At 40.2% G+C, this 25,560-nt stretch overlaps 2 protein-coding genes, 1 long non-coding RNA gene, 1 other non-coding gene and 1 pseudogene across 17 annotated transcripts in view; 3 read left to right on the top strand and 2 right to left on the bottom strand.

Annotated features, from left to right (window-relative positions):
* NRDC (nardilysin convertase) overlaps positions 1–3,287 on the top strand; it is a 39,823-nt gene extending 36,536 nt beyond the window's left edge. The window contains exon 31 of the mRNA XM_072997607.2: positions 945–3,287. Within this exon, the coding sequence (XP_072853708.2) occupies positions 945–1,139 (195 nt within the window). The 3' untranslated portion in view covers positions 1,140–3,287. The remainder of the gene's footprint in view (positions 1–944) is intronic.
* Positions 3,288–3,433: 146 nt separating this feature from the next.
* OSBPL9 (oxysterol binding protein like 9) overlaps positions 3,434–25,560 on the bottom strand; it is a 116,929-nt gene continuing 94,802 nt past the window's right edge. For all 14 annotated transcript variants that reach the window (XM_078392871.1, XM_020788129.3, XM_020788131.3 and 11 more), the window contains 15 exons: positions 17,140–17,233; positions 16,655–16,759; positions 14,910–15,069; positions 13,690–13,802; positions 13,014–13,132; positions 9,434–9,519; positions 7,748–7,922; positions 6,993–7,077; positions 6,693–6,803; positions 5,687–5,750; positions 5,452–5,592; positions 5,206–5,284; positions 4,557–4,648; positions 4,179–4,314; positions 3,434–4,078 (listed from right to left, as the gene is read on the bottom strand). In XM_078392871.1, coding sequence (XP_078248997.1) covers positions 4,004–4,078; positions 4,179–4,314; positions 4,557–4,648; positions 5,206–5,284; positions 5,452–5,592; positions 5,687–5,750; positions 6,693–6,803; positions 6,993–7,077; positions 7,748–7,922; positions 9,434–9,519; positions 13,014–13,132; positions 13,690–13,802; positions 14,910–15,069; positions 16,655–16,759; positions 17,140–17,233 — 1,635 coding nt within the window. In that variant the 3' untranslated portion in view covers positions 3,434–4,003. The remainder of the gene's footprint in view (positions 4,079–4,178; positions 4,315–4,556; positions 4,649–5,205; positions 5,285–5,451; positions 5,593–5,686; positions 5,751–6,692; positions 6,804–6,992; positions 7,078–7,747; positions 7,923–9,433; positions 9,520–13,013; positions 13,133–13,689; positions 13,803–14,909; positions 15,070–16,654; positions 16,760–17,139; positions 17,234–25,560) is intronic.
* On the bottom strand, positions 8,601–8,764 carry LOC140707253 (U1 spliceosomal RNA). The gene has a single exon (XR_012087173.2). It is a non-coding gene; the product is annotated as a U1 spliceosomal RNA (small nuclear RNA).
* On the top strand, positions 8,742–8,926 carry LOC140707154 (U1 spliceosomal RNA; annotated as a pseudogene).
* On the top strand, positions 13,716–16,317 carry LOC140706636 (uncharacterized). Its single transcript, XR_012086400.2, has 2 exons — positions 13,716–13,829; positions 16,285–16,317. It is a non-coding gene; the product is annotated as an uncharacterized LOC140706636 (long non-coding RNA).

The following is a 25,560-nucleotide window of genomic DNA, read 5'->3' as shown; positions in this document are numbered from 1 at the left end:
ATGCTGAGACAGATTAACACAGCTACCTCATTAGAAATATTTATGTCTCTTTTGGTGGGCATACAGTAGAGAAACAAAGATTTGACACAGCTGTTAAGCCAGAAATGGGCAAACTGTGGCCCAAAGGCCACATACGGCCCGCTGGTCATTGCTCCAGTCCATTGTTCTAGCCTGAGACAGACTGGATTTCTCTCACTGAACAAGTTGAACATCAAAACCATTTGCTTTTATAGCTTTTTGTCTAAAGTTGATCAGTTGCTTATCTTTAACATACCGCAAAAAACCTCTTTAGTATTTGTGAAGATTAAAAAGTTTAAAATAAAAACAATCATAACATCACTGTTTCATTTTATTTTTAAGTAAAGTTGGTTTGGCCCCCGAACACAGTTCAGATTTTTCATGTGCCCCCCTATAGAAATTAATTGCCCACCCCTGTGTTAAACTGCAAGCTAAAACTGTGCTCACGACCTGGGGTTCAAATCCCAGGTAGCCGGCTCAAGGTCGACTCAGCCTTCCATCCTTCCGAGGTCGGTAAAATGAGTACCCAGCTTGCTGGGGGGGCAATGTGTAGCCTGTATAATTAAAAAAAAAAATTGTAAACCGCCCGGAGAGTGCTTGTAGCGCTATGGGGCGGTATATAAGTCCACTAAATAAATAAATAAATAAATAAATAAATATAGCAGCAGGACGGTGTGCAGAAATTAGCATGTTATAAATCCTTCTCATGTAGTACTTCAGATGTAAATTTGTTGTCTGTGGATCATCTTTTTAAGAGGCTTTTCTTAAGTTACTGTTCTATGCTTAGTGGATATTCAAGGCCTAAAAAAGCTAGACTGCTCAAGCACAATATCTGCCTGAATATGGTTTTAAAAATCAATATAGAAGAGGTATAATTTTATTTGTAAAATTTTCCATCTAGTAATCTTTTTCCCCCCCGTTCTTAGGTGGTTGGATTTGGAGCACATGAAGGTGATACAGACGCTTCAGCTCTCTCAAATATTCACAGTCCTTCATGCAATGAAATACCCCAGTTAGTGTTCTTGGACCCTTCTTCTTTGACAGATGCAACTTGTATCAAGGACATCAAAGTGTATACCTCGACTCTCAATGTTCTCCCATACCATAAGATACTAAAATAACTCAGACAGTCATAATGTATAATACAAACTACTGAACACTGACGGGTGGCCCACTTTGCTACAAAGAAGCCAACCTACTTTGCGTTCTGGAAAATGAGTAATCAAATACCTTCCATGGTCTATTCTGTCACAAGCATGTTTTTGAAGAGGCAAGGGGTACATAAACAGGAGTCATGTTGGTAAAAATACGCAGTATAGTAGTCAGGGAAAGAATAAGCAGATTGAAAACTTACACAGAAATAAGTATCCACTGATGTAGTGGATCCTTTTCCTTGAGGTAGATCACAAGCAGGTTTGCAACTGAACTCTGAGGTTTTCAATTTTGTGTGTTTTATTTTAGGGAACAAATTATATTTAGCTGCTATCCAATGTGTATGAATTAACCTACTTAAAATTGATACCCTGCTTGTGTACAACAGTTTAATACAAAAACACTCCTAGCTTCAATAAAGAGTGGATACAAGCTATGGATCATCTGTGTGAGGTAGTTCAGAATGAATTCTCTGAGACACCATGTGCAATAAACTAAGATACTAGCTTATTTTTATGTGCAGGTTGTTATACTGTAACATAAGTTTCTCTGAAATCCATCCTGGATCAGTTTTAATTTTAAGCTATTTTAACCCCTGAAGAAACTTCACTGTGCTGGTACTTTGATGAAATTAAATTTTAGTCTTGAAAGACTAAACACTTGTGTCTACATTAACAAAAATGCATAAACTCTATCCTTAGTCTGCTAAGTTGAAAAGACTAAGGAGGAGAATGTTACCTGCAAATAAGGCACATTCAAAATATGCATCAACTGCTACTTGTGTGAAATCTTTATCAAGAGCTTGTAACACACACACTAGAGCAGCACATGTCAACCCCTTCAATGGACACTGGAGGGTTGGTTTCCATGATGCCTGGCGGCTTTTGATCAGACTAGCTGGAATTGCTTAAGAGTTGGGAATTTCACCAGCTGGAAAGCCACCACTCCCCTAACCCTACCCCTAACTCTGCCAAGATGGGAGCCTGGAACTTTCCTTGAGACTCGTTAAGGGAAACAGTAGAGTTGATTTCTGGTTCATCTTGGAACAATACACAGAACTTTCAAAACCACTCTTCTGGTGGTATCAGACAGCTGTAGTCCCCCATGAAGTGGGCAGCTGTCAAACTACAGTGGTGCCTTGACTTACGAATGTCCCAACTTACGACCATTTTGAATTACGACCAGCTCCGGCTACAAAATTTTGCTTCGACTTGCAGCCGGAGCTTCCAGTTACGAACAGAAAAAGGCAGGAAATTCAAATTGTCAACTGTTGGTAGGCGATGAGGCTGCTTCTTTGTAGCTCTTTTGCCCCAACAGTTAGACTGTGTGCAATCGGAGGAGGGTTCGGACTGCCTGGTAAGGTAAGGTGGTGCTTTCTGCTTTTTAAAAACTGTTCTGGGTGGGTTTTGCAGTGTGGTTTTGGGTTGGGTGGTGGGATTATGTTTCTATGCTGTGATGGCTCTTGCAGATTTGTTTGTTTTTTGGTTTTCCCCCCCGTTTCGGATGGTTCTTGGGGGGTTGCTGCTTTTTGGAGTCCCCCCCCCCAATTTCTGATGGGTCTTGGAGGGTTTGCTTGCTTTTTGGTCTGCCCCCAATTTCCAATGGGTCTAGCATGCTCTGCTTTGCTTTTTTGCATTTCTGATGGGTCTTGCATGCTCTGCTTGTTTTTCTCCGCCCCTTCGGCCGTAATGGATTAATTGCGTTTCCAATGGGTCTTGCAGTGAATTTTTTGTTTGTGTGTGATTTTTTCTTTGCATTTCAATGCATTCCTGTGGGAAATGGTGCTTCGAGTTACCACTGGAGTCCCGGAACCAATTAAGTTTGTACGTCGAGGCACCACTGTTTCTTAATTTTTGCTACACCATGCACTGAAAGGGAAGCTATCTTTCATTTGCTATACAACTATAGTTAGTCCTAGGACAGGCTGTTTACTTTTGGTAAAGAATGAAGGAAGTTAACCAAGAAAAGCACTGCACTGAAATTACTACCATGATTTGTAAAAAGATCAAGTTGGCATCCATGTAACTGCTTTGTCCCCATCTGCACAATTAATGTAACTTGAAGCTGTGATCACTGAAGTGCATTCTATATATTAAATGACAACCACATATTAAGAATTTGCTTCTGATTCCAGAAGAGCAACTAAATTGGTATCTCCTTGTGGAACAACATGAACACATTCTCAGTATTGTTTGAACTTTGCTATAATGCAGTTTTAAACCATTCTTGCTGTGGAAAAGGTTCACTCAAATAAAACAATGCATCCATTTGAAAATCTATTTTATGAAGCATTATATATGCACCAGTGTGAATCAAATGGCAATCTATAATAACATCTTAGTTTCTAAAAATACCAATGTTATCTGGGGAAACAATGAAATGCCAAGTTTGATATTGTGTTTTTTTAAAAACACATTTGGTAGATAAGACTTTTGCATTTTCTAAACTGGCCAAAGAAATCTTTATATTTACACAAAATTTTACTGGCTGTAATGATGTCAAGCCATACACAGGTATGTATGATGAAGAATGCTAGACAACTGGGATCAAATGCCTCACTGCTCCTTCTACAGCGGTGGAGAAAATGTACATGAGGGGCCTCAAGCCCAGGGTTTATTAATTCTCCTAGAAGCACAGGGAGGTCAGACAGGAAAGGCCAATATAAATTACTGCTACACAGTCAAAGCTCTTCCTGTTTTAATTGTTCAGAAAGTCCAGTATCCCTGAGATAGGAACTGTAACTGAAGGAGATAGGCTCTCTCAAAAGAAGAGTACTTGGAAGTTACAAGTGGTGCCACTAAGCCAAGGCTTGAAGTTCACAGGCATGGCCTGTTTAGTATTTACTGGCAGCAAGTCGTTTGAGTAGTGGCTCGTCGTAAACCCAGCATTCTCCATCTTCGTGGAATAGCTGTTGAGGGGGGAAAAAAAAGACCACCACTCACTTATAAATCTCATAGCAGGATAGAAAATTCACAAAAGAACTACCGTAGTAGCTGAATAAATCTTACCCGTGTCTCCCATGGGATTTCTTTCTCCTTCCTGGCTCTGGCTTCAGCTCTTTGCCTTTCTTCAAGTCTATGCTTAGCTTCAGTAGCTGCGTCAATGTCTCTGATCTTCAAGTTATATGTTACATCTTTCCATAGGCTGGAGAAAAGTCACATTTACACAGAAAGACAGAAAACCGTTTTTTACCAAAACTGCACCACAGGTTCTAAAAAGTGGTCTCTGTTGCAAATCAACATCAAGACTTCAGAAGAAAGATTTAACTCTGTACAATTGTCCTTACACACATTATTTTTCTTTAATTAGAATTTAGTCTGGTTACTGAATATCTTCCAAATGGTCTAACTATAGTAAGACTGATAGGAAAATTGTTAGGTTCTTACCAGCGGGATTCATATTCTTCTTCATCTTCCAGTTTTCGTACTTTTTTCTTAATGATAGGCATTTTCTTGGTATCTATAAAGACTACATTCTCCTAAAAGAAGAAATTTACTACTGTTTTACATTTTTCAGCGTTAACTTCTTTGTCTAGCTTTTCATTATCTCAAGGATGGGGAACACATGACTCTCCAGATGTTTTTGAACTGTTTGTCCCATCAGCCCCTTACCAACAGAGACAATTCTGATGGATGTTAAGAATTGCAGTCCAGGAACATCACAGTTGTCCACATCTGGATTATATCCTGGTTTCTGTATCTGCTGTATTTCCTTCAGCTAAGATAAACTCAGTGTAACCCAGCAACAGTTCTCTCTAGTAGTGCAAGTAGCTTCACAGCAAAGATGCTAGTAGTAACCATGGACCAGGATCAATGCATTTGATGCTAACCCTTAGATATGCTGGTCCTCATGAGGCTCAAACTTTTTCACTCTCTTTTAAAAAGACTTTGGAAATGCTAACTTAGTTTCAAACCCTCCTCCAAAGAAAACTAAAGGAAGAGAAATTCATAAGGTATTTTTTAAATTTTCATGTAAACACTAAAACAATTTATCCCAGCTTACTGATAAAGAAAATGAAGAAAGATGATGCTTTACCCCTGTCGCATATTTTGCATACATGACACCATTCCATTCTCCTTCAATAGAGCAGAAAGATTTCTTGTCATTAGGAGAACTAAAAGAAAAGGAAGAAGAAAAAGAGACATCTCATGCAGTCTTGTCCGATGCATACAACTACCATGACATACTCCAAAAAGCTCTATGCTACTTTGATACCACCACAAAATGTTTCTATTACAGTCTTGAAAAAACGTGGTTCTCAAAACCCCTGAATATACTTACAAGATTTCTGCTGTAACTCTGTGCTTTTTCCCGCCATAGAAAGGCTTTGTGTGGAAGGTTATGCTAGCATTATAGCCTGTCTTGGAGCAACTAATGCTACACTCTCCTCCCAGTTCTATCCATGGCACTGTGAGAATGGATCTGTGAAGGTAACAGTAGAGGCCATTAAAGAATTAGGGGAGAAAGAGTTTTGTTACTGCTACAAAAATGCTACAAAGAATCAAGTTTCACTTGCCTCCCATAACCATTTGGGAAAGTCAAAATATAATGTTCATCATAATCCAGGCATGACACACATCCTGTAGAACAGAATACATACTGTGAAAATCAAACAAGCACTCCCTTTTTATCATGGAAGATGGCAGGAATGTCAGATGGCTGAAGACAAAATTGACGAATGAAACAAACTACTCTTGGGAATTCAAGCTACAAAGTGATTTTCCATGGAGAAATTGAGCAGAATCAGAAAAATAGCCACTATGTTATTGCCACCTAAAATATTTTGGGCAAATATAGGACATTTCTCCCAATTCCCCCATGTGATTACTGCTTCAACTAAAATTACTCATTTTAAAAATACAGTTCCATGTTTAAGAAAAGCCAATACAAGAGGAAATGTAGGTCAAGAAGAATCAAATCATCCAATGATTATTGTCCATTAACCAACTGGCAGATGTTTTCTCCTCAAGATGTAGGAGATACAGTGGTGCCTCGCACAGCGAGGTTAATCCGTTCCGGATTAACCCTCGCTGTGTGAAAGCATTGTTGAGCGGGGCAGGAAAAGCCATTGGAACGCATTAAACACGGTTTAATGCGTTCCAATTGTGCTGAATACTCACCGTTCAGCGATGCTTCCCTATGGCCGACAGCCATTTTCGCACCCTCCCCTCGCTTTACGAGGGCACGAAAGCGCTGCGCGCGGCCATTTTGGGGCTTCCGGCGGCCATTTTGTAGCCGCTGAACAGCTGATCGGCAGGTCGCAAAGTTCCTATGGGAGCTAATGCCTCTCTACCTACGAACAGCGCCTCAACATACGAACAAAAAACAGCAGATACGGATTAAATGGTTTTCAATGCATTCCTATGGAAAAGTTTGCCTCAACTTACGAAATTTTCGACGTACGAATGCCATTCCAATACGGATTAAGTTCGTAAGTCGAGGTACCACTGTACTTTATCACAAATGCATGTACAGTTATGGAACTATGGAACAGATACAGTTTACATTTGTGACAGACATACCTTGGCCTATATTATGAACACCAATAGACATTCCCAGGAATTTTGACTTGGTCCAGATGTGGGCATTGAACTGTATTTTCTTGCTAAAGCATTCTGCATAAAATGCTGAAACTTAAAGGAGAAGCATACATAGTAAATTATGAAGCACTGAATGTAGCATATAGTGTTCTTGGATGTTAGTTTTTCAAGTATGAAATCTACAGAGGAAACCTGTCTTCAGTTTCGTAATAAACTGGTAAAAGGCTATCCACATCAAAACAGTCTTGGGAAGTGGGGTAAAGTGAAACTTTATTTACTTACTTGGAGGGTGGTGAGAAACTTGCTCTGCAACAAATGTTACACTGTTCTGATTAACCCATGGAAGTGGTCCATCTGCAACTGTCTCCTGCAAAAAATGTTTTCCAGTTTTACATGATACTGAGCTTTTAAGATGTGTACACTGGGATATTCAGAAATGTTTTCAGCCTAAAAATCTCATGAGACAAAAGAAAAGGTAAATGACACAGAGCCTTAAAGAATTTCAGAATTCCAGCACACGGCATCTTGACATCCTCCAAACACTGAAATCAAACAGAGCTTACTTTAAGATAGCTGTGATGCTACAAAACAAGCAGAAATGAAAAACAGCTGGTGATGGATTAAACCTCAGCACAGCGTTCTGTTATGTGCACAGTTCTACTATGTGCAAATACTTACACCATGGTAGAAGTAAAACAAAACTGTCGGAGTACAAATCCTGAAAATCTCTGCTTTCATAACTACAGAGAAAGTTTTAGAAGTGTTTAGGGTAATGGCTGCTAAAAGCGTCAGAGGGGTGGGGGAGATGAGCTAGTGATTGTACTTCATGGTTGTAAAGTGATCCTTGCCTGTCTTAATAATAAGTGATTTATTCCAACCATATTTCAAGACAGCGTCATTTCCTTTCCCCTTCTGTAACTTTCATTATTTGGATTCACAGACATGGTTTGCTCTTCACAGTAAAGGAAACGTGAAGGGACAGACCATCTACTAGCAACATAGTTAGCAAGTAATGGCAATTAATAAATTTTACTAACTGTACTGTCGTCTTGTTCAGAACCCGGCAGGACCCAGTGACATCGGAAGATTTCTCCTAAGATAGGATTGTAAGGCTTTTTAGCAACAGACCCTTTTCTTCCAGCATGGAAAGCTGAGAGGTACCACTTCACCACTTGAATCATTCGGTCCTTTGGATCTTTTTGGTCACTAATACTAAAGAAAACAAAAGTAATAAAAATGTATCTTATTTTGAAACCAAATACATGGAAAAGATCTGTTCAAGACCTTTATTTTTAGAAGGAAAAGCCTGTGATGGTTTAACTTTTCATTCACACCTGAAGGAAAACTAATTCCATAACCACTATGGGGCTGGATTAGTTGCCAATATATCATGATGGTCTGGTCAATATTCTTCCAAGCTTGTTAGAGAACACAAGCAGCAAATACCGTATTTTTCGCTCAATAAGACGCATCTGACTATAAGACACACATAATTTTTAGGGGAGGAAAACAGAAAAAAAATATTCTGAACCAAATAGCTCTCTTCCTATGCTGCTGGGGAGAGAAAGAGGGGGAATGCTAGATCCAAGTCACCGAGACCGCCTTTGCAAAAGCAGCGCAGGGAAAAGTGATCCCGTCGTCTGGACTGCCTTTGGAAATGCAGTGGGTCTCAGTCTTAGATGGCATTCCCCCTCTTTCTCTCCCCAGCAGCAAAGGAAGAGGGCAAAAGGACTCAAAGCAGTCCCCTGGCTCCTGATCATGGTGACTCCTTTTGCCCTCTGCTGCTGGGGAGAAAAAGAGGGGAATGCAATCTAAGACATCACCAGGACTTGCTGCCTTTGCAGTGGGTCTTGTTGAGAGGAAAAGAGATCAAACTGATTCTAGAAAGACCACGGGAAAGCACAAACACAGTCCCCCACTATCACAATTTATGCAGTCAAGTTTCCCACATTTGGGGAAATGATAGGGATCAGCATACCCAAAGTGCAATGGGTGAGCCTCAACCTGGGAAAACCACCTTCATGATCATGGTATCTCCCCTGCCAGGTAAGTATGAGTTGGAGTGGCTCCTGCACGTCCTGCCCCCTTCTGTGTGTGCCCTGGGTGAGGCTCATTCATTGCACTTCAGGTGTGCTGATCCCTGTGATTTCCCCAAATGTGGGAAACTCAACTGCATAATTTGTGGTAGTGGGGCACTGCGTTTGCGCTTTCCTCTGGTCTTTCTAGAATCACTTTGATCTCTTTCCCCTTTGGTCCTTGGCTGTTTTCACTGCCCTGTGCCATTTAAATTTGCTGCCATAGGCCTGTTGGCCATGCTGGCTTTCCAGGTGGGCTCCAGGATGCAGATCCTGGAAAGGCAGCAGCGCAGATGGTAAAGTGGCAAGGTCCAATGCGGCTGCCATGGCGAGAAGCCTCTGGTGCCGGTTCAGAGGCCTCCCAGCACGGCAGTGGGAGGCTTCCGGGTAGTGGTGGCTGAAGATGTTTTGAACCCTTTTTTATAGTACTCACTCCATAAGATGCACACACTCCCCTTTTTTGGGGGGAGGAAAACTGTGTCTTATGGAGCGAAAAATATGGTAATACCTCTGGATAAGCCAGTTCATGGTATTTCTACAAAAACACATTCATGAAACTGCACATATCTGCAGAAGTTTAGATTCAATGCCAAACATGCATCCTACAAGCTCATACAACATCAGTATATAATGAAAAATACTGCATACCTCACAAATAGGTCTGGATGTGCAAAGAAGTCAGCATACATTTCTAAGAGTGACCTTCTTTCCAAAATAAAAGTTGGAAGAACCACCTGAGAAGAAGAGACACACATTATTTGTTTTTTTTAAATACAAATGTTGGAATAATTAAATCTCAAATCTCTGTTCAAAACCGCCAAAGCAATGTTTATCAGAACTGATGGATAGTTTTATAAATGAGGTGAAATGAGATTTATTTTGGTCCATATCCTGTTTACTACATACAATCTCCAGCTTTGTACTGCACCATCTAAGGATCATACCTGTTGTTTTCAAGAGGGCTTTATAATGTGTGCAAGGAAGTTCTGGATAATGTATTCGCAAAGGCTTTCATGGCCGGGATCTCATGGTTGTTGTGGGTTTTTCGGGCTTTTTTGGCTGTGTTCTGAAGGTTGTTCTTCCTGACATTTCACCAGTCTCTGTGGCTGGCATCTTCAGAGGACAGAGTTCCTACTCCAGTCCTCTGAAGATACTGGCCACATAGACTGGCGAAACATCAGGAAGAACAACCTTCAGAACATGGCCAAAAAGCCCGAAAAACCCACAACAACCACAAGTTCTGGATACTTCCCTTCATGAGTTTTGGAAAAGTGCCACCATGCATGGAATGATGTATTACATATGCAGCAGAAGGCAAGAGCATTCTGTGCTATTTTTTATATTCTAAAATTTTTCAGTAACAATAACACTTGTTATTGTTATGATGAGTAGCTGTGGTCAAAATGATAGCACTCCTCAAGCTCATTTTCCGTTTGCAAACATTGGGTCCGGCACTGGAGGAACAGGACAAGGGAGTAGGGCTTTATGAGCCTTGCCTCGTTTCTGGGATAGTGGAGCTGACTTAGACGGAGCAGAGGGGCATGCAGATGAGGTCGAGACTGCCGGGGCAGAAGTGGACATGCGGAGGCAGTTTGAGTCTTTAAAGGGGGTGGCCTGGGAATGGTCTGGTGTCATGCGAGGCTGCTTAAGCTGGTCAGACTGGTAACGTTCATATAGAGTTTGCCAGATGAAGGGATCGAAGCACTGGTATGGCATCATCGGGAAAGGGCAGAAATCGCCTTGCGATGCCACAGACCTCTGTGGAGAGAGGTGCTTTCGCTTCTCCGTTCTCTTCCATGGAGGAGAAGGGGGGGATCTCCGGATCGGATGCCGAGCTTTCAGCTGCACGCCCTGAATCAGGACGGGAATGGGCCGAGGCTGGGCTGGATTGTGGCGCAGCCGCAATGAGGCCAATGCTCGGGGTTTGGAACGGCATCATGGAGGGGGCCGCAACATCATGGGATTCATCTCCGTCTGAGGCCAGGTCTGGGACTTCTCTGGATGATTCCTCGAGGACAGGGGAGGGTAGAGAAGGCTGAGGCGGCTCTACATGGGGAGGCTTATCCTTCCTGGGCTTTTCAAAAATGGGTTTGGACTTTTTCTCCAAGCCTGGATCGTGCACTCGAGATTTGTCAAAGGAGGATAGCTTGTGCTTACCAGACAGTTTTGATTTTTCAACAGTGTCCTTGGCTGGTAGCACAGATACAGAGTCAGAGGCAGACTGGCTGGCTGGGAGTCTATCCGCAGAGAGGGTAGGAGATCTGGAAGCCTCCAAAGATGAAGCAGGAGAATTCATGGCCATATTCCAAAGACCGAAGTCTTTGGAGCCTCTGTTTGAATGCCGGCTTGATTAAGTTTTTATAAGCAGGGCATGAATGGGTTGGGTGTTCCTCACCCAGGCAAAAAAGGCACTGGCTGTGGCCATTGGAGAGTGCGATTTTATTCGCACAAGTAGTACAACGTTTGAAAGGAGCTGGCGAGGCCATACGAGGGGAACGGGGGGAGGAGGGGAAGGGAGGAAGGAGAGGGAATAAAACAGCGGGAGGCCAATTAGGCAAACAAAAGATGTGGAGGATCACTAAGTAGCCAATACAATTAAGAGATAATGTAAACAAAAGCTCAAAGGAGCCTGAAAAAGCAGCCAAAAGGCAATAGCAAAGCGCTCTATCTTTCCGGAGAACCGTTCAGCTCCATGGAAAAAAAAGAACTGGGGAAGATGGTGGGTGGGAGGAGCATATACCTCGTGGAGGATCACACCATAAAATTGTTACTTTTAGCTCTAGAATCTTCCGAGAGAGTCAGCGAGTCAGCGCAGGCGCAGACAATACCCATATGTGTGCATTCACAGAGGCCACAAAGAAGAAACATGTTTTTCTTTTTTGGAGGGTCAAATATCCCACTTTTTTCTGAAATGCACACTTTCTGTATCAATGAGATATTGGTCACTCAGTCAATATGGATGGTAATGTGCTGCTGCTGATGCTCTGGTCTGCTAAGATGACTGATGTAACAAAGATGCAATGGTGGCAGTTGTGACAGGAGCAACTAGCACCACAAGGAATTTCAGCATGCCTGGAGATTTACAAGTGGAGGCCATCAAACATGGGTTTTTCTGAGCTCAATTTGAAAAATGAAGGTGGATTTTATAAGTGAAGGCTATTTGAGCATCCCCCAAACAAAACAAAAAAAGATGCATCTGAAGAACAATAAGTAGGGTTTTCTCTTTACAATCTACACTATATTTTAAAAATCAGAAATAAAAATAAAATGTATTGTAAAATAATTATCATGAAAATAAGATACGACTCGTATGTTGTAAATAAATAGCTGTGATAGAGAGAGAAAAATCGAGATAAGACAAAAATGAACTATTTTCTCTCTCCCAATTCCCCTCTCATGGAACATTTTATATTTGCTGTGGCCTTGAGAGAAGACAAAATCAAACTGAGGACAATGTAAATACGGGAGACAAGGCCACCACCAAAAGCCATGCTTTCTAAGGCCCACTTGACTTCACTCTCCAGGATGTCTGGATCAAGGTCAGCAACCACACTATCTGCGTTGTCCGGGACATCCAGATCTTTCTCGTATAATTCCTCTGTGTATTCTTGCCACCTCTTCTTGATGTCTTCTGCTTCTGTTAGGTCCCTCCCATTTTTGTCCTTTATCATGTCCATCTTTACACACAGGATTCCTTTAATATCTCCAATTTTCCTGATCTCTGGTTTTTCCTTTTCTATTATTTTCCTCTATTTCTTTGCATGGTTCATTTAAGAAGGTCCTCTTGTCTCTCCTTGCTATTCTTTGGAAGTCTGCATTCAATTTTCTGTAACTTTCCCTATCTCCCTTGCATTTTGTTTCCCTTCTCTTCTCTCCTATTTGTAAGGCCTCATTGGACAGCCACTTTTTTGAAAACGTTCTTTTCAACTAGAAGTTTATAAAGGGGTAGCTCTGTGCAGGTGAAGACTCATTAGTGTGAATAAACAGAGATCACTAAGACCAAGAATAACATCTATAATGAATAATATGTACTGTATTAGTCATTGTAGAATGCCAGGGGGGAGTGAAACCAACATGGATCTTCTACAAACTCTCCTCAGACTGAAAAAGCTACTTGGATAAGTAGCGAAACGTTTCAACCTAACAAGAAAGAAGTCCAGTTGCCATAGCTCAACTTCCAGATAACAACACCTGGATGACTGAGAATCTGCACAGTTTTGAATCCTACCTTTGTTAGGTCCATTCCTAACCTGACTTGTGATAAAAGATGCATGATGACACTTTTGTGTTCCTCCACAGATTCTCCTTCAGCATCATCATCTCTATCATCAGGAGGATCAAAAAGATCTATGAAAATAAATACTTTAAATTACTAGTCTACATTTTCAAAAACCACAGAATTTAAAAACAAGCATGCAGATGACTAATATTTCCCCCTGCTTCTGAAATTTATTTATTCATTTTATTTATTTATTAGACTTATATGCCACCCATCTAGACTTAGTCTACTTCGGGCAGCTCACAACAATCAAGTAAAAACAATTGACATATAAAACAATTTTACCACAATTTACAACAATTAATTATCTTTCAAGATGGAGAATCAGAAAAAATTAAGTGGTACCTGGAGGGAAGGCCTGTCTGAATAGCCAGGTCTTAAGTTGGCTTTTGAAAATGCCCAGCAAAGGGGCCAAACGAATCTCAGAGGGGAGATAGTTCCAGAGACAGTGAGCCACTGCTTGTTTTTTCTTTCCGGACCTCCCTCAGCATTAGGCTCCTCAGTGATACTTTTTATAACAGGAGAGCACATATTTTCTATGCATTTCTGTATCCTTTATTTTTACCAGCAAAACAGTTTTGTACTAATGAAATTTTCGGCTCTGTGCTGTTTATAAACTTCTTACCTGTGTCATTTGTACCATTAGACATAGAAGAATCGAGGGACTCTGCTGTGTCTGGGCGTTTCATACTGCTTCCTGTGCTGCTACATGTTAGGATTGTTCCTGTCCCTGAAGGACTAAAGAAAGACACAAATCTCTTGTTGGTAAATACATTTTAGACAATTCAAAACACAGTATGGTTGTGAAAGCTGTTATGAGACATAACTGAGAAAAATGACTAAAATAATTACAGCTTTAAGAAAATGGTACAGAGATAAAAAGAAAGCAAACATTTTTGCACTAGTTATGTCTTCAAACATTCAAAGGGTGATATCCAAAAGTTAAGCAAGGAAAAAAGAGGCAGAGAATTGCACTTTCCCTCATTTTCCTATTCCTTGCAGTTCCTGTGCTCCCCAAAAAGCTTTGCTATTACTATGAAAAGTTTGGAGTGATGCATGAGGATGAGGGGGGTTAGGGTAGACAGTATCACCCAAACCCTCTGTTGCCCCTCTGTTTGATTTTCCTCACTTCTTCTCTGTCACTGTTCCACCACTGCTAAATCCCAGGACCTGCTACAGCTCAGGATAGAGTATTAGGATTCCATAGGAGTTCCTCTGGTGGACAGGACACAGCAGAAAAGTAGCACAGAATGTAAAGCATTCCACTTATTTAATTTATTGACACAACTATAAGCTTTTTATATATATTCTCAGAAAGAATTTCAATCCATCTATACCAGTAGTTCCCAACCATGGGTAACCCAGATATTCTCGGACTGCAATTCCCAGAAGCCTTCATCAGCACCTCTGCTGGCTAGGGTTTCTGAGAGTTACAGTATAAGAACATCTGGATTACCCAGCATTGGGAACCTGGGAACCACTGATCTACACAGTAGTCCTGTTTTAGCCCACATGCAGAAATGAGAAAGATGCTAGGTAGCTATGTGGAAGTCAGTATTGTGTTCATGGCTGTGATGGGTTTTTTGAGCTGGGGACCACATAAATCATGTTTCCAAACACAAACAATAGCTTGCAAATACACAATAAATTCCTAGTGACATCTACAAGTGCTAATGTCGTTTGCAAATAAATGCAAAATCTCCGAGAAGGTAAATGTTGTACTGATTACATATAGTAAATGGAAGTTATAAAGCAATGTATTCTGAATAACAGAAATTTAGTTTCCAGAGTTGCCTTAACCACTCTCTGCAATTCTCAAAGGGTAGCAGACTTTCCATCACTTACTCCAAACATCTCTTTGGGGATGAGCTACTCTGATAAAATTCATCAGCATCATAAAATTCATCTTCACTGCTGGAATATGAGAAGTCTGGAACAGTATTTGGAGAAAGATTGACATGGCTCGGAGAAGTTAAACTGCTACTGGGCGCTGACTGTCCACTTCCTGTGAATATTATGCAAAATAAGTTACAAAGTGTTCATGGTTTGTAAGCAAGTCACTTCTAGTGTCTTTGAAGATATATTAGTTTCATAAAGCTCAACATAGGTAACTACTTATAAACATACTTGAAATATGATCTTCATCAAATTAATTAATAACAATCAGAGGAGTGGAAGAGATCCATTAAAGTGTCTGGGATGCAAGTATGACAATTTTTTTCCCCAAATCAATACACACAATCAGATTACAGTACAGTCGTGCCCTGCTTAACGATAGCCCGCATTACGACAAATCTGCTTTACAACGATGTTTTTGCGATCGCAATTGCGATCACAAAACGATGGTCTAAATGGGGGAATTTCGCTTAGCGATGATCGGTTCCCTGCTTCGGGAACCGATTTTCCCTTTATCACGATCAAAAACAGCTGATCGTCAGGTTTTCAAAATGGCCGTCGGGTGCTTAAAATGGCTCCCCGCTGTGCTTAGGGACAGATTCCTCGCTATACAGCCACCGAAAATGGCCGCCGTATGGAGGATCTTCACTGGACGGCGAGTTTTTAGCCCATTGTAACGCACTGAGGGGTTTTCAATGCGTTTCAATGGGCTTTTTAATTTCGCTTTACGATGTTTTCGCTTAACAGCGATTTTCCTGGAACGGATTATCGTTGTTAAGCAAGGCACCACTGTACATCACAAGCAGACAGCAGAACAAATCACCTGTCCAATACAGAAGTACAGATGATTGCCAAGTGTGACAATCTAAATATTACAAAGAAGGGCAAAATAATATCCAGTGGTCACTGAAGTAATGGAGGAATATCCTTGATAATTAATAGATGTAATAATCTGAAATCAACCTTGTGTGAGTGAGGCGATCATCTGCTCTGTCCAATGAAGTCATGAATCAGAGTGTACAGCTATCATTGCTGGTATGAACTGGAACTACATGAATATTTTGCATGGGAATATAGCAAGAGCACTGATGGAAAATGACAGTCTCATCTTATCCAGGGAGTGAAGCTTATTTATGTAACATGAATATCACTAAACATTAGAGTAACAATTCAGGGCAGTTGGATCAGTGGCACACAAATACTGTTACATGTAATACAACCTTTTTTCACGGTTTATGTAACATCACACTGCCTATTTCTAACAAGACTAAAATGGGCTTATACACTAGCAAAAGTTGGTTTTGATATGTCTGTTCCTTTTCAGACATGAAGTCATGGAATCACCCCTCTGTTCTCTTGGGAGTTACTAGTCTATCCTCCCTTCATCCCAGAGCTGCTCACTCCCCTCTTTCCCACATGAACCATTGAAGACATTTCTGAACTGGAAGATCCTTGGACAAAGGAGGATGAATGGGTGACCAGCTGGCAGGATCAATTATACAGTATATTACATTATTTATTCACACACCCCTCTGAAAATGGCAGCCTACAGAATTTCCAGCCAATTTGCTCTTTCAGGAGAAGAACTGTTCAAGCAAAACGCAGCATTCAATCTTTGCTCTCAAGATCTTTTTAAACATAAACCTTACAAGGTGCAATTTCATATTTGAAAACAATACAAAAGATATATATACCTGTACTGTTTGGTGTTGGAGTCTGGTGGTTTCCAAGTAATGTCATAACAGGCCCAACAGCCAAGGATGACGGCCGTTGTTCTGATTTGCAAAGCTGGGCTGGTTCTTTAAGACATTAAAGAAATTAATGAAACATGACAGGCACACATTTTCAGCGTTTCCAAGACATTACTGTGCAAATGTAACCTGTTTTGTTTTCTTCCTATGTATACTGAAGTGTGAACTTTCTCCACCCCAATTCCTAGTTTTGCAGCTACTGTATTAAATTTCAGTGCTCAAAAAAAAAAAAACAGCTGAAGATAAGAAATGCAAAGAGAAGTTTAATGAGCTGAGCCAACTGTAATAAAAAACAAACTATGTGTTGTAAAACAACACATTCATTTGAAGAGGGAAGAATTAAATATGTACTACAACACAGGGATGGTGGGACCTTTGGGTCATTTTTGTCTCCAAACATTTCTACAAGCAGTTTTCATATACTGTACCTGGAGGTAAGACAGTCTGAGTAGGCATTGTGCTGATCACTGATGATTCCAGCAGACTAGGTTGATATATTGCATCAACAGGGTTAATAGTGCTCTGTGATATAAAAAAAAACAAATACAATCTTTTTAAAAAAGAAAGAACTGCAATGAGGTGTGACCTGTCAAGAGAACTTTCTTAAGGGAACATTAAGGTCCTGAGAGATGGGACAGAAGGAAAGATATCTTGTCCAAGCTTTGATAATCTACACAGAAGAGTGGTTATACTACATTAACACTAAACTTAATGTTTGAGGTAAATGTGCCTCTATGAAATTCTGAATTCTTAAATTAACACTTACCCGTATTTTTCGCTCCATAAAACACACCTTTCCATAAGACGCACCAATTTTTTAGGAGAAAACAGGAAAATATAATCTGTTTTCTTCGCTCCATAAGACGCACAGACTTTCCACCCCCTGTTATATAGGGGGAAAAGTATGTCTTATGGTGCGAAAAATACGGTAGCTTTTACTGATGTGAAGACAATGTTAATAATAATTACACACCATCACTGATTCCAATTTACTGGTGACATTTTCTAGATAAACAGTACTCAGAAGGACAGGCTGCTTACCAATAACTGTGTTTCTTCGAGTTGTCCTTTGTGGTACTCACGTATATGGGCTTTACTGGCCCATGTTCCAGAACTTTCTTAGCTGAGACCACTGAGTTTCGATGAGAGGCCTACCTTCTTTGTTGTGCATACTCCCCAATCTTCCCAATTCTCCAGTTCCTAGTCTGCCAAGAATACAAGACAGGATATCCAAGAGGGGAGGATGACGAGCTGTATGAGTGCCATCAACAATCAAAGAAACATAGTTATAGGTAAGCAACCTGTCCTCTTCCTTTCTGATTTCTATTGACTCACACACACGGAAGACTAATCAGTTTACCTCTGAAAGCAGGGAAGATGCCCTTGCAGAACAGATAAAAAATCTCTGCCAAAAGTGGCATCCTGATGCAATCTTGTGTCTATTCTGCAATGTGACATAAAGCTAGAGAAGCCAGGTTGACCCCCTCTTTCTTGTTCTTCCATTGTCAGGCAAAGGCCTTCCTTTTCAGGCAGACTTTTAAGCAGTAAGTACCTCAGGGATGCTTTGCTTAATAAGCTACAGATAACTGAATGTTTTAAAAATGTTTTAAAATTGTTTTTAATCTTGCTTATCTTGATATATGTTTAATTGCTTTTTAATATATTTATATGGCATTTTCAAACAGTTGTTTCTTTTATACTTTTAGTTGGTGCAATCCACCTTGGGTTCCTCATTAGGAGAAAGATGACATATAAATAAATGAATAAAGAAATGAATGAATAAATAAATGAATAAATGAATAAATGAATAAAGAAAGAAAGAAAGAAAGAAAGAAAGAAAGAAAGAAAGAAAGAAAGAAAGAAAGAATTGTGCTCTGGTCACTGTACAGGAGATGTCTAAGAGCAGCATGCCTGGAAGAATGATGTAGACTGGTTGAAGCTGCTCTGCCAGAGTGAGCAATGACAGACTGTGGTAACAGCCAGTTCGCCAGTTTGTAACACAGGACTCTGGTCACTGAGATCCACTTGGAGAGTCCTTGGAGAGAGGCTGGTTGCCCCTTTGTTGATCCATAACAGATGAGCAAATGCTGACAGCATCTAAGTGGGGCAGTTCATACTATGCAGAAGTATAATGCTGGGTGTGATCTAGTGAGTATAGGCAGATTATGGTAAAAGGTGCATAACATTAGAGTCTGTGAAAGGACACCACCTTGGGCAAAAAGGTTGTCTCTGTGTAGAAGACCACTCTTTTTTTTTCACTGTACGTTCGCCCTAAGGATGCATAGTTCTCAGGCTCATCTGGTGGAGGTAACTGCAAGGAGGAATAACTTTCACAGACAATGGGTATAACTAAATCACTGCTAAAGGTTTGAAAGTTCTGTCCTGTAGGACAAGAGAACAGTCCCATGTTGGTGTGATCAGTGATACAAGGGGGAAGGTGTTAGTCCTCTTAAGCATTGCTTTACCCTAGTATGAGTGAATCAAGTGAAGGGATTGTGGAATGAGTCAATATCACTACCAGGTACACCTTGACAGACAACATGGTAAATCCTTATTTAATCCAAGTAGAAAGTTGAAGACCAGCTGAAGAGACTTTAGAAATCCATTCTTCTTTAGGAATTCCTGAAACCTTGCCAATTCCTGGCATGTGAAGTATGTGTACTAGGTTTGTAGGAGGCTTCCAGGATCTCCAGGAGGAAGAGGAACAAGATGCCCAGGACCTGATCTTCCATGCCATGAGACAAAGATCTTGGTGTTGTATGGATCCCTTGGTGATTGTGAGGTCTGGACTCTCTGATAACTGGTAGTGGTGATGGTTGGAAAGAATAAAGAGAGGGGTGAAACATGGCTGCCTGGATCACTATAGCACTCCCAGGCTGCAACCAGAATTATCTTGCCTAATTTTGACAAGAAACTTAGACATTAATGTGGATAGTGAGAGGGTATAGAGGAAGATCTAGTCCTATGTATACATACATGGTTCACTATGGTCACCTCTGGTTACTATGGAAAGTCATTCCCTAGAGTAGAAAGTCCTGCAGCCCTCCTCTTGGAATCCTGGAATCTTCAGACACATTGGTAGGATGAAGAGGGATACTGGGGATCACCTGGGGATCTACGACAGTCATGCCACAGTGTGAGGAAGAAGACGATGGACAGTAGTCTCTCAGCTGCTATCAGGAGCATTGCTGGGCCATTGTAAATTGAAATGGTTGAAATGGATTTGAGGGACTGGTCACAACCTGGAATGATCTGTCAATGATCTCTCACTCTCTGATAAGAAGTGTTGTGTGTTGGGCCTATTCTGGCCTTGGGTTGGTTGTGATTCGCTGTCATGTCTCCAAATAACTTCTTATGGGTAGATATCGGGGGCAGCTGTGGAGTATGAGGCTTTAATGGTGGGGATTGCATTTCTGCACGTGGATGAAAGGAACACAGTGCTGCTGGTGGATATACCCATTTTTCTTTCCTTCTTTTTCTTCAGCTTCTTCACTGAGTTCTCTGTGGACCTTTTGCAACCATCTGACAGTATGGAGATCAGTGGGTGACTCAGCACCAAAGTAGTTGGTTTGAGACAGGCAAAACCAGGGTGGTAATCAGTTTGAGGGCTGTATATTTCTTTAGGATCAAAGTGGTGGCCCTCTTCTGTAGAATTGGGGAACACATTTAGAAACTGCCACAGATTACAGTGGCTGCTGTTTTGATAGTGTCTGTGAAGAGAAGACTGCCCTCTCCCACAGAACACCCTGCAACCAGCTCTCATTATTCTTCTGGCCCTGCTGAGTGAAAGTGACAGTGCTTGCATGCCTTGATACTATGTGTCTCTCCTAGGCACAGGAGGCACTTAGAATGCCCATCTGTTAACAGAATCTTAGACCCACATTCTATAAACTTTTAAAAGAAGGGTGTGGGTGTCATGAGTCAGTAAAGGCATGAGATCTTATGAGGAAGAACAATGACAAAATAACTAGCTTCTCTCTTTTTTTTCAAAGGAAGTAACTATGAAAAAAGTCAAATAGTCGACAGGAGACAAAAAAAAAAAAGAAACGAATAGTCAAGGTAAGTGAAGCATTGGGAGGTCCTGAACATGTGTTGCCTGGATGGTGAATGAAAATGAACTGGAAAAATTGGAGGGAGACCAGAAAGAAAATGCAACACAGGGATGGGGATTCTGTCAGAACTCAATGATGTGAAATATTCCAGAAGGTTCCAGAACATGCTGTGCAAGCACAGCATATGTGTGAGTCCACAGAAATCAGAAGTAGTAGTTCAGTTTTCTCTTTCTGAGGGCACTCTGGAGTTGTGCAGCTTGCCCAAGGCTACACAGGCTGGGTTTCTCCCAGGAGGCACAAAAGATCAGGGGGCTGTATTTTATTCTTCTTTTGAAGAAAAAAACTACCTATCCCTGAAATACCGTTCAACAATATTCCACAATATTTAATCAAGAATCTTGATTAAAAGCAACTGTGACTATACTATGACACAGTAATTTAAGCTTCTTCATCAGATGCTTTGCAACTTGGGTGAACAAAGAAATTGTTCAATCTTTTACATTTCCTTACTCTTTTCTTTTCTTCCAATATCCTTTACTAAAGAAATGTGTCAAGCAACAGAATCTTTTTTAGACTAGATGGCTTAAAATTTTACAAGCTACTTCACTTGTCAAATTCCAGGTACAGAAGCATCGTCTAATGAAGACAGGAAATTAAAATAGGACATCATCATTAAAGTGAACAGAGAAATATGTAGTAATTTCAATAACTGTAAACATTGATAAACTTCTGATTTCCTATACATAGGAGAGACAAAAGATAGGAATGTGGTCCTCTATCATATGCACCAGATCTAGTATAACTGACTATGTCTTCAAAATGATATAAACTGTGAGAAATTAGGCATGTATATAAACATGGAAAAGCACCTGTGTTACATATGTTCATGCAATGGTATGCAGTGAATTGTTGGTTTTACTCTTATAGGAATAACCCTGTCTCTTTTATTTACGTAAAAGCTTGTAATTTTTTACAGTATAGGCAGATTCCAGGCTCAAGACCACTAAAATACTTTACTGATTTCAGAAACATCGTATTAAATATACTGTTATCATAAACAGAACCCAGAGTGAAAAAAGTAAATCAAGATTAAGTGCAGGACGAACAGACACGATGTAAACCAACTAGCAAAGTGAACCCAGTTCATTCTGAGGTGTTTAAATCCAGCTATTTGGCATAACTCTGTATAGCAGAAAGAGGATGAGCCTACAAAAACAGAAGATTAGACAGAGACAGGAAAAGTTGAGCATGAGGTTCCACAACAGCAAAACAGCAATGGCAGAAATAAAAGTAAGTTGAAGATATGAATGGAAAGGAATCATGTCCAAGAATGAAAGTTCTTCTCTGCAGCAAACTTTGGCAAGAATGCTACTTGTTTTTCTAAATATATTTTAAAATAACTACTGAGAGAACGAATTAAATAGTTGAAAGCATGACATAAGGTGATGGAAATGCATCTTGCAGAAAATAAATGTAAGACAGTTTGGTGTCTCTTCACTTACAAATAAAGGAACAATGATGGCTAGACTACCTTCCTGTGGAGGAGAAACTCAATATGATCAAACTCTAATCTAGATAACATAATGAATCCAGACAACTTCCTTATAATGTGCACAATACCACATTGATCATGTGCCATTACTTTCAGTGATAATAGTTACTGTGTATACATTGTTTTGCTTCTTTTACAAGGGATTAACATCTGGATCAAATCTGAACTATTCCAATGTTTCTTAGAAAGTGTCAATAAAATCTTATATAAAAAAAGGTAGTTTTGTACATATTGCCTCCAATATAGTCACAAGACCTATTTTGCATTTTCGCTATTTCATCTTTATTATTAGAAGCCAGAGAATTGTTCATGAACATAATAAAGTGAAGTTAAGAAGTAAGCATTTAATGATTTGCAATACACAAAATAATGCCAGCTGACAGAATGTGTGTGCCAAGGCACTACATCTGGAAAGTTACTGCTACTCAGTAATATTCTCAGGCTTCAGGGTCATTGTCTGTAGTGGTAAAAATTATGTTTCCTGACTCTAATTTATCATACCTCATAAAGTATTGTGAACTCTATGCCTGAGGAGTAACAGAACTAGGGAATAATGAGCTGGGAGATATAAAGAGATAATTTGTCCCTTACACTTCCTAAAACCTTGTTCCAAATACATCATGCTGTAAGCGTCAAACTTCCATTCCTCAAACGTACTCAAAGGCTGAAATCCTATTGCTTAATTATGAATGTGGAAGGCAAACAATTTACTGTATATTTAGTCACATCTGCCTGGCAATTAATGAGTCCCTGCCGGGATTCTGAAATGTGTGCCGCTAAGACTCACAGTAGCAACTTATTGCCAGCCAGAAGTGAACGAATGTTACGCTGTTTGCCTTCCACAGGTGTAATTAAACACCTGGATTTCAGCCAACATTTCTGAGTTTGAAAAAAAAAAGCAGGTGAGAATTCAACAAAAAATCATTTAAATCCAAACACTTCAGATGTCTAAAATGACATCAAATTTTCTTTCACTCAAACTTTGCTTATCTCACCTACTTTACATATATTGCTTAGATGTGTGTACCCCAGAGCCTGTATAACAGATTTAAGGAAAGGAAGACCAGTTAGATGCTGTAGAGCCAAGGAATCATGCATCTGATTGAGAAAACTAGCAGGAACTAGGTTTTGAAGAAAAATAACACTACTTTTTAGAAAGTCTGAATAATGAACTACAAAAAGGTTCCATCAAAAAAAAAAGCAAGTCCTGTGCCACCTTGAAGATCAACTCATTTTAAATTGTACAAGTTTTTTGTGAGCTACAGTCCACTGCATGAAGTATATCCAGTATTTCAGGTATATATACAATGCATACGGTTAGCAATGGAACTGTAGACAGTGAGGATTACAGGGAAATTCAGTGCAAGAATTAGTGACAGTGATATTGCTCATGAAATAATTTTAACTAATACAAACATACATATATTATTTATTATATTTGTTTTGGAAACACCATTCAGATTTATCAGGAAGTACTCTTGATGAACCCTAAATTGAACACATTAATTTGAAACCTAATGCAGAAAAAATGGAAGTGTTATCACTTGAGGGTTCTAATCACTCTGGATTCAACTTGCCTTAGAAGGGATTACACTTTGCAACAATAGGTTAGCACTTGGGAATACTGCAGGACCTGTACCAGTTCTTCATTGCCTAAATGACATATTTCACCAAGAGCATTTTGACAACTTTATTCATAAACCTACTGGCTTCAGTAATTAAGGCTCATGACCTTTGGATTACTGCAACATATTTTAAATGCCTCAGCACCTGAAAGCAATCTGGAAAACTCAAGATGGCCTAAAATGTGCCATCAATAATTCTGATGAGAGCCACCTGTTTGGACTAGAATACACCGAAGCTCCACCAGCATCACTGATTACCAGTTTGCTTTCACACTCAGTTCAGGACAGTTAAATCCCAAAATACTATACAGGATTATCAAAGGCATGATACTTGGCACTATAATATTGTAAACCTAATGAACTGAAAAAATGAAGCCTTTATTCAAAAGGTTTTAGTTTTAGAAGAGGTAGCCATAGTTAGTCATGCAAGCATATCAAGCAAAATACAAACAACACAAAAGACAAAACATGCAGCACCTTAAAGACAATTCTATTTTAATGCAAGCTTTTGTGAACAAGCCCAGTTCATCAGACATATGGAAAAAAGCAAAATACTGGATGAAATACTAGTAAATTCAAAAGGCTTTCCTATAGAATCATTTCAGCAAGTCTTTGCTGCATCACCCTCTCCCCAAACAGGTACTGTACAATAGCAATGTCCTCTGACATTCCTAGTACAACGTAGCAAAGGCATCACTCAATTATAGCAGGAAACCACAGTTTGTCAGTATGTGCAAGTAGCCACAGGAATGACCTCCCTGCACAAGCTATGGTTTACCACTTCTAGACACAATAGTGAGCTGAAATCAGAAACAGACCCTTTGATTCAGGGAAGGCATGGTTTACTTCTACTTGCATCATTGACTGCGACCCTGGTCACACAAGGGAAATGTTCGCTAGTTCTTCCAATACTTTCCATACCTCTGTTGTACTGATTCTTGGTCATGTGGTATATACAGTGGAACTAACATCCCAAGACATTTAAGTGGTGACTATTTATTTTCTCCTACAGTATTTGAATCATTATGGCTGGCTACACCATGGTACATGGATATACAGTGGTGCCCCGCAAGACTATGTTAATCCGTTCCATTGAAATCGCTGTTTAGCGAAAACATCGTCTTGTGAAAAGCATTTCCCCATTGGAATGCATTGAAATCCGTTAATGCGTTCCAATGGGGAAAATAGTTATCGTTTTGTGAAAATCGCCAACAGGGAAGCCATTTTGCGAAGTGCCGATCAGCTGTAAAAATCGCTGTCTTGTGAAACACTGTTCCCGAAAACACCCGTTTTGCGAAGATCGCCCATATGGAAGCCATTTTGCGGAGCCGCCAATCAGCTGTAAAAATCGTCTCGTGAAGCATCAGTCCCGAAAAAAACACACCTGTCTTGCGAAGCACAGACCAAAACATCGTCCAGCGAAAATCGCCTACAGGAAACACTGTTTTGTGAAGTGCAATGGCAATCACAAAACCTCATTGTCATGCAGATTCATCATTTTGCGGGGTAATCGTCTTGCGAGGTACCACTGTATTGGTACATGGATATATTGGAAAGGGCTTTCTTTTTGGGAATATGTCCTCTGTTGCACTAGCTGCTCCTGCAGAATCACATTGGTCC

Source organism: Pogona vitticeps, chromosome 4, assembly GCF_051106095.1.
Source record: "Pogona vitticeps strain Pit_001003342236 chromosome 4, PviZW2.1, whole genome shotgun sequence".
Taxonomy (NCBI): Eukaryota; Metazoa; Chordata; class Lepidosauria; order Squamata; family Agamidae; genus Pogona; species Pogona vitticeps.
Note: the sequence above shows the minus strand (reverse complement) of the source record. Positions and strands in the feature narration are given on the sequence as shown.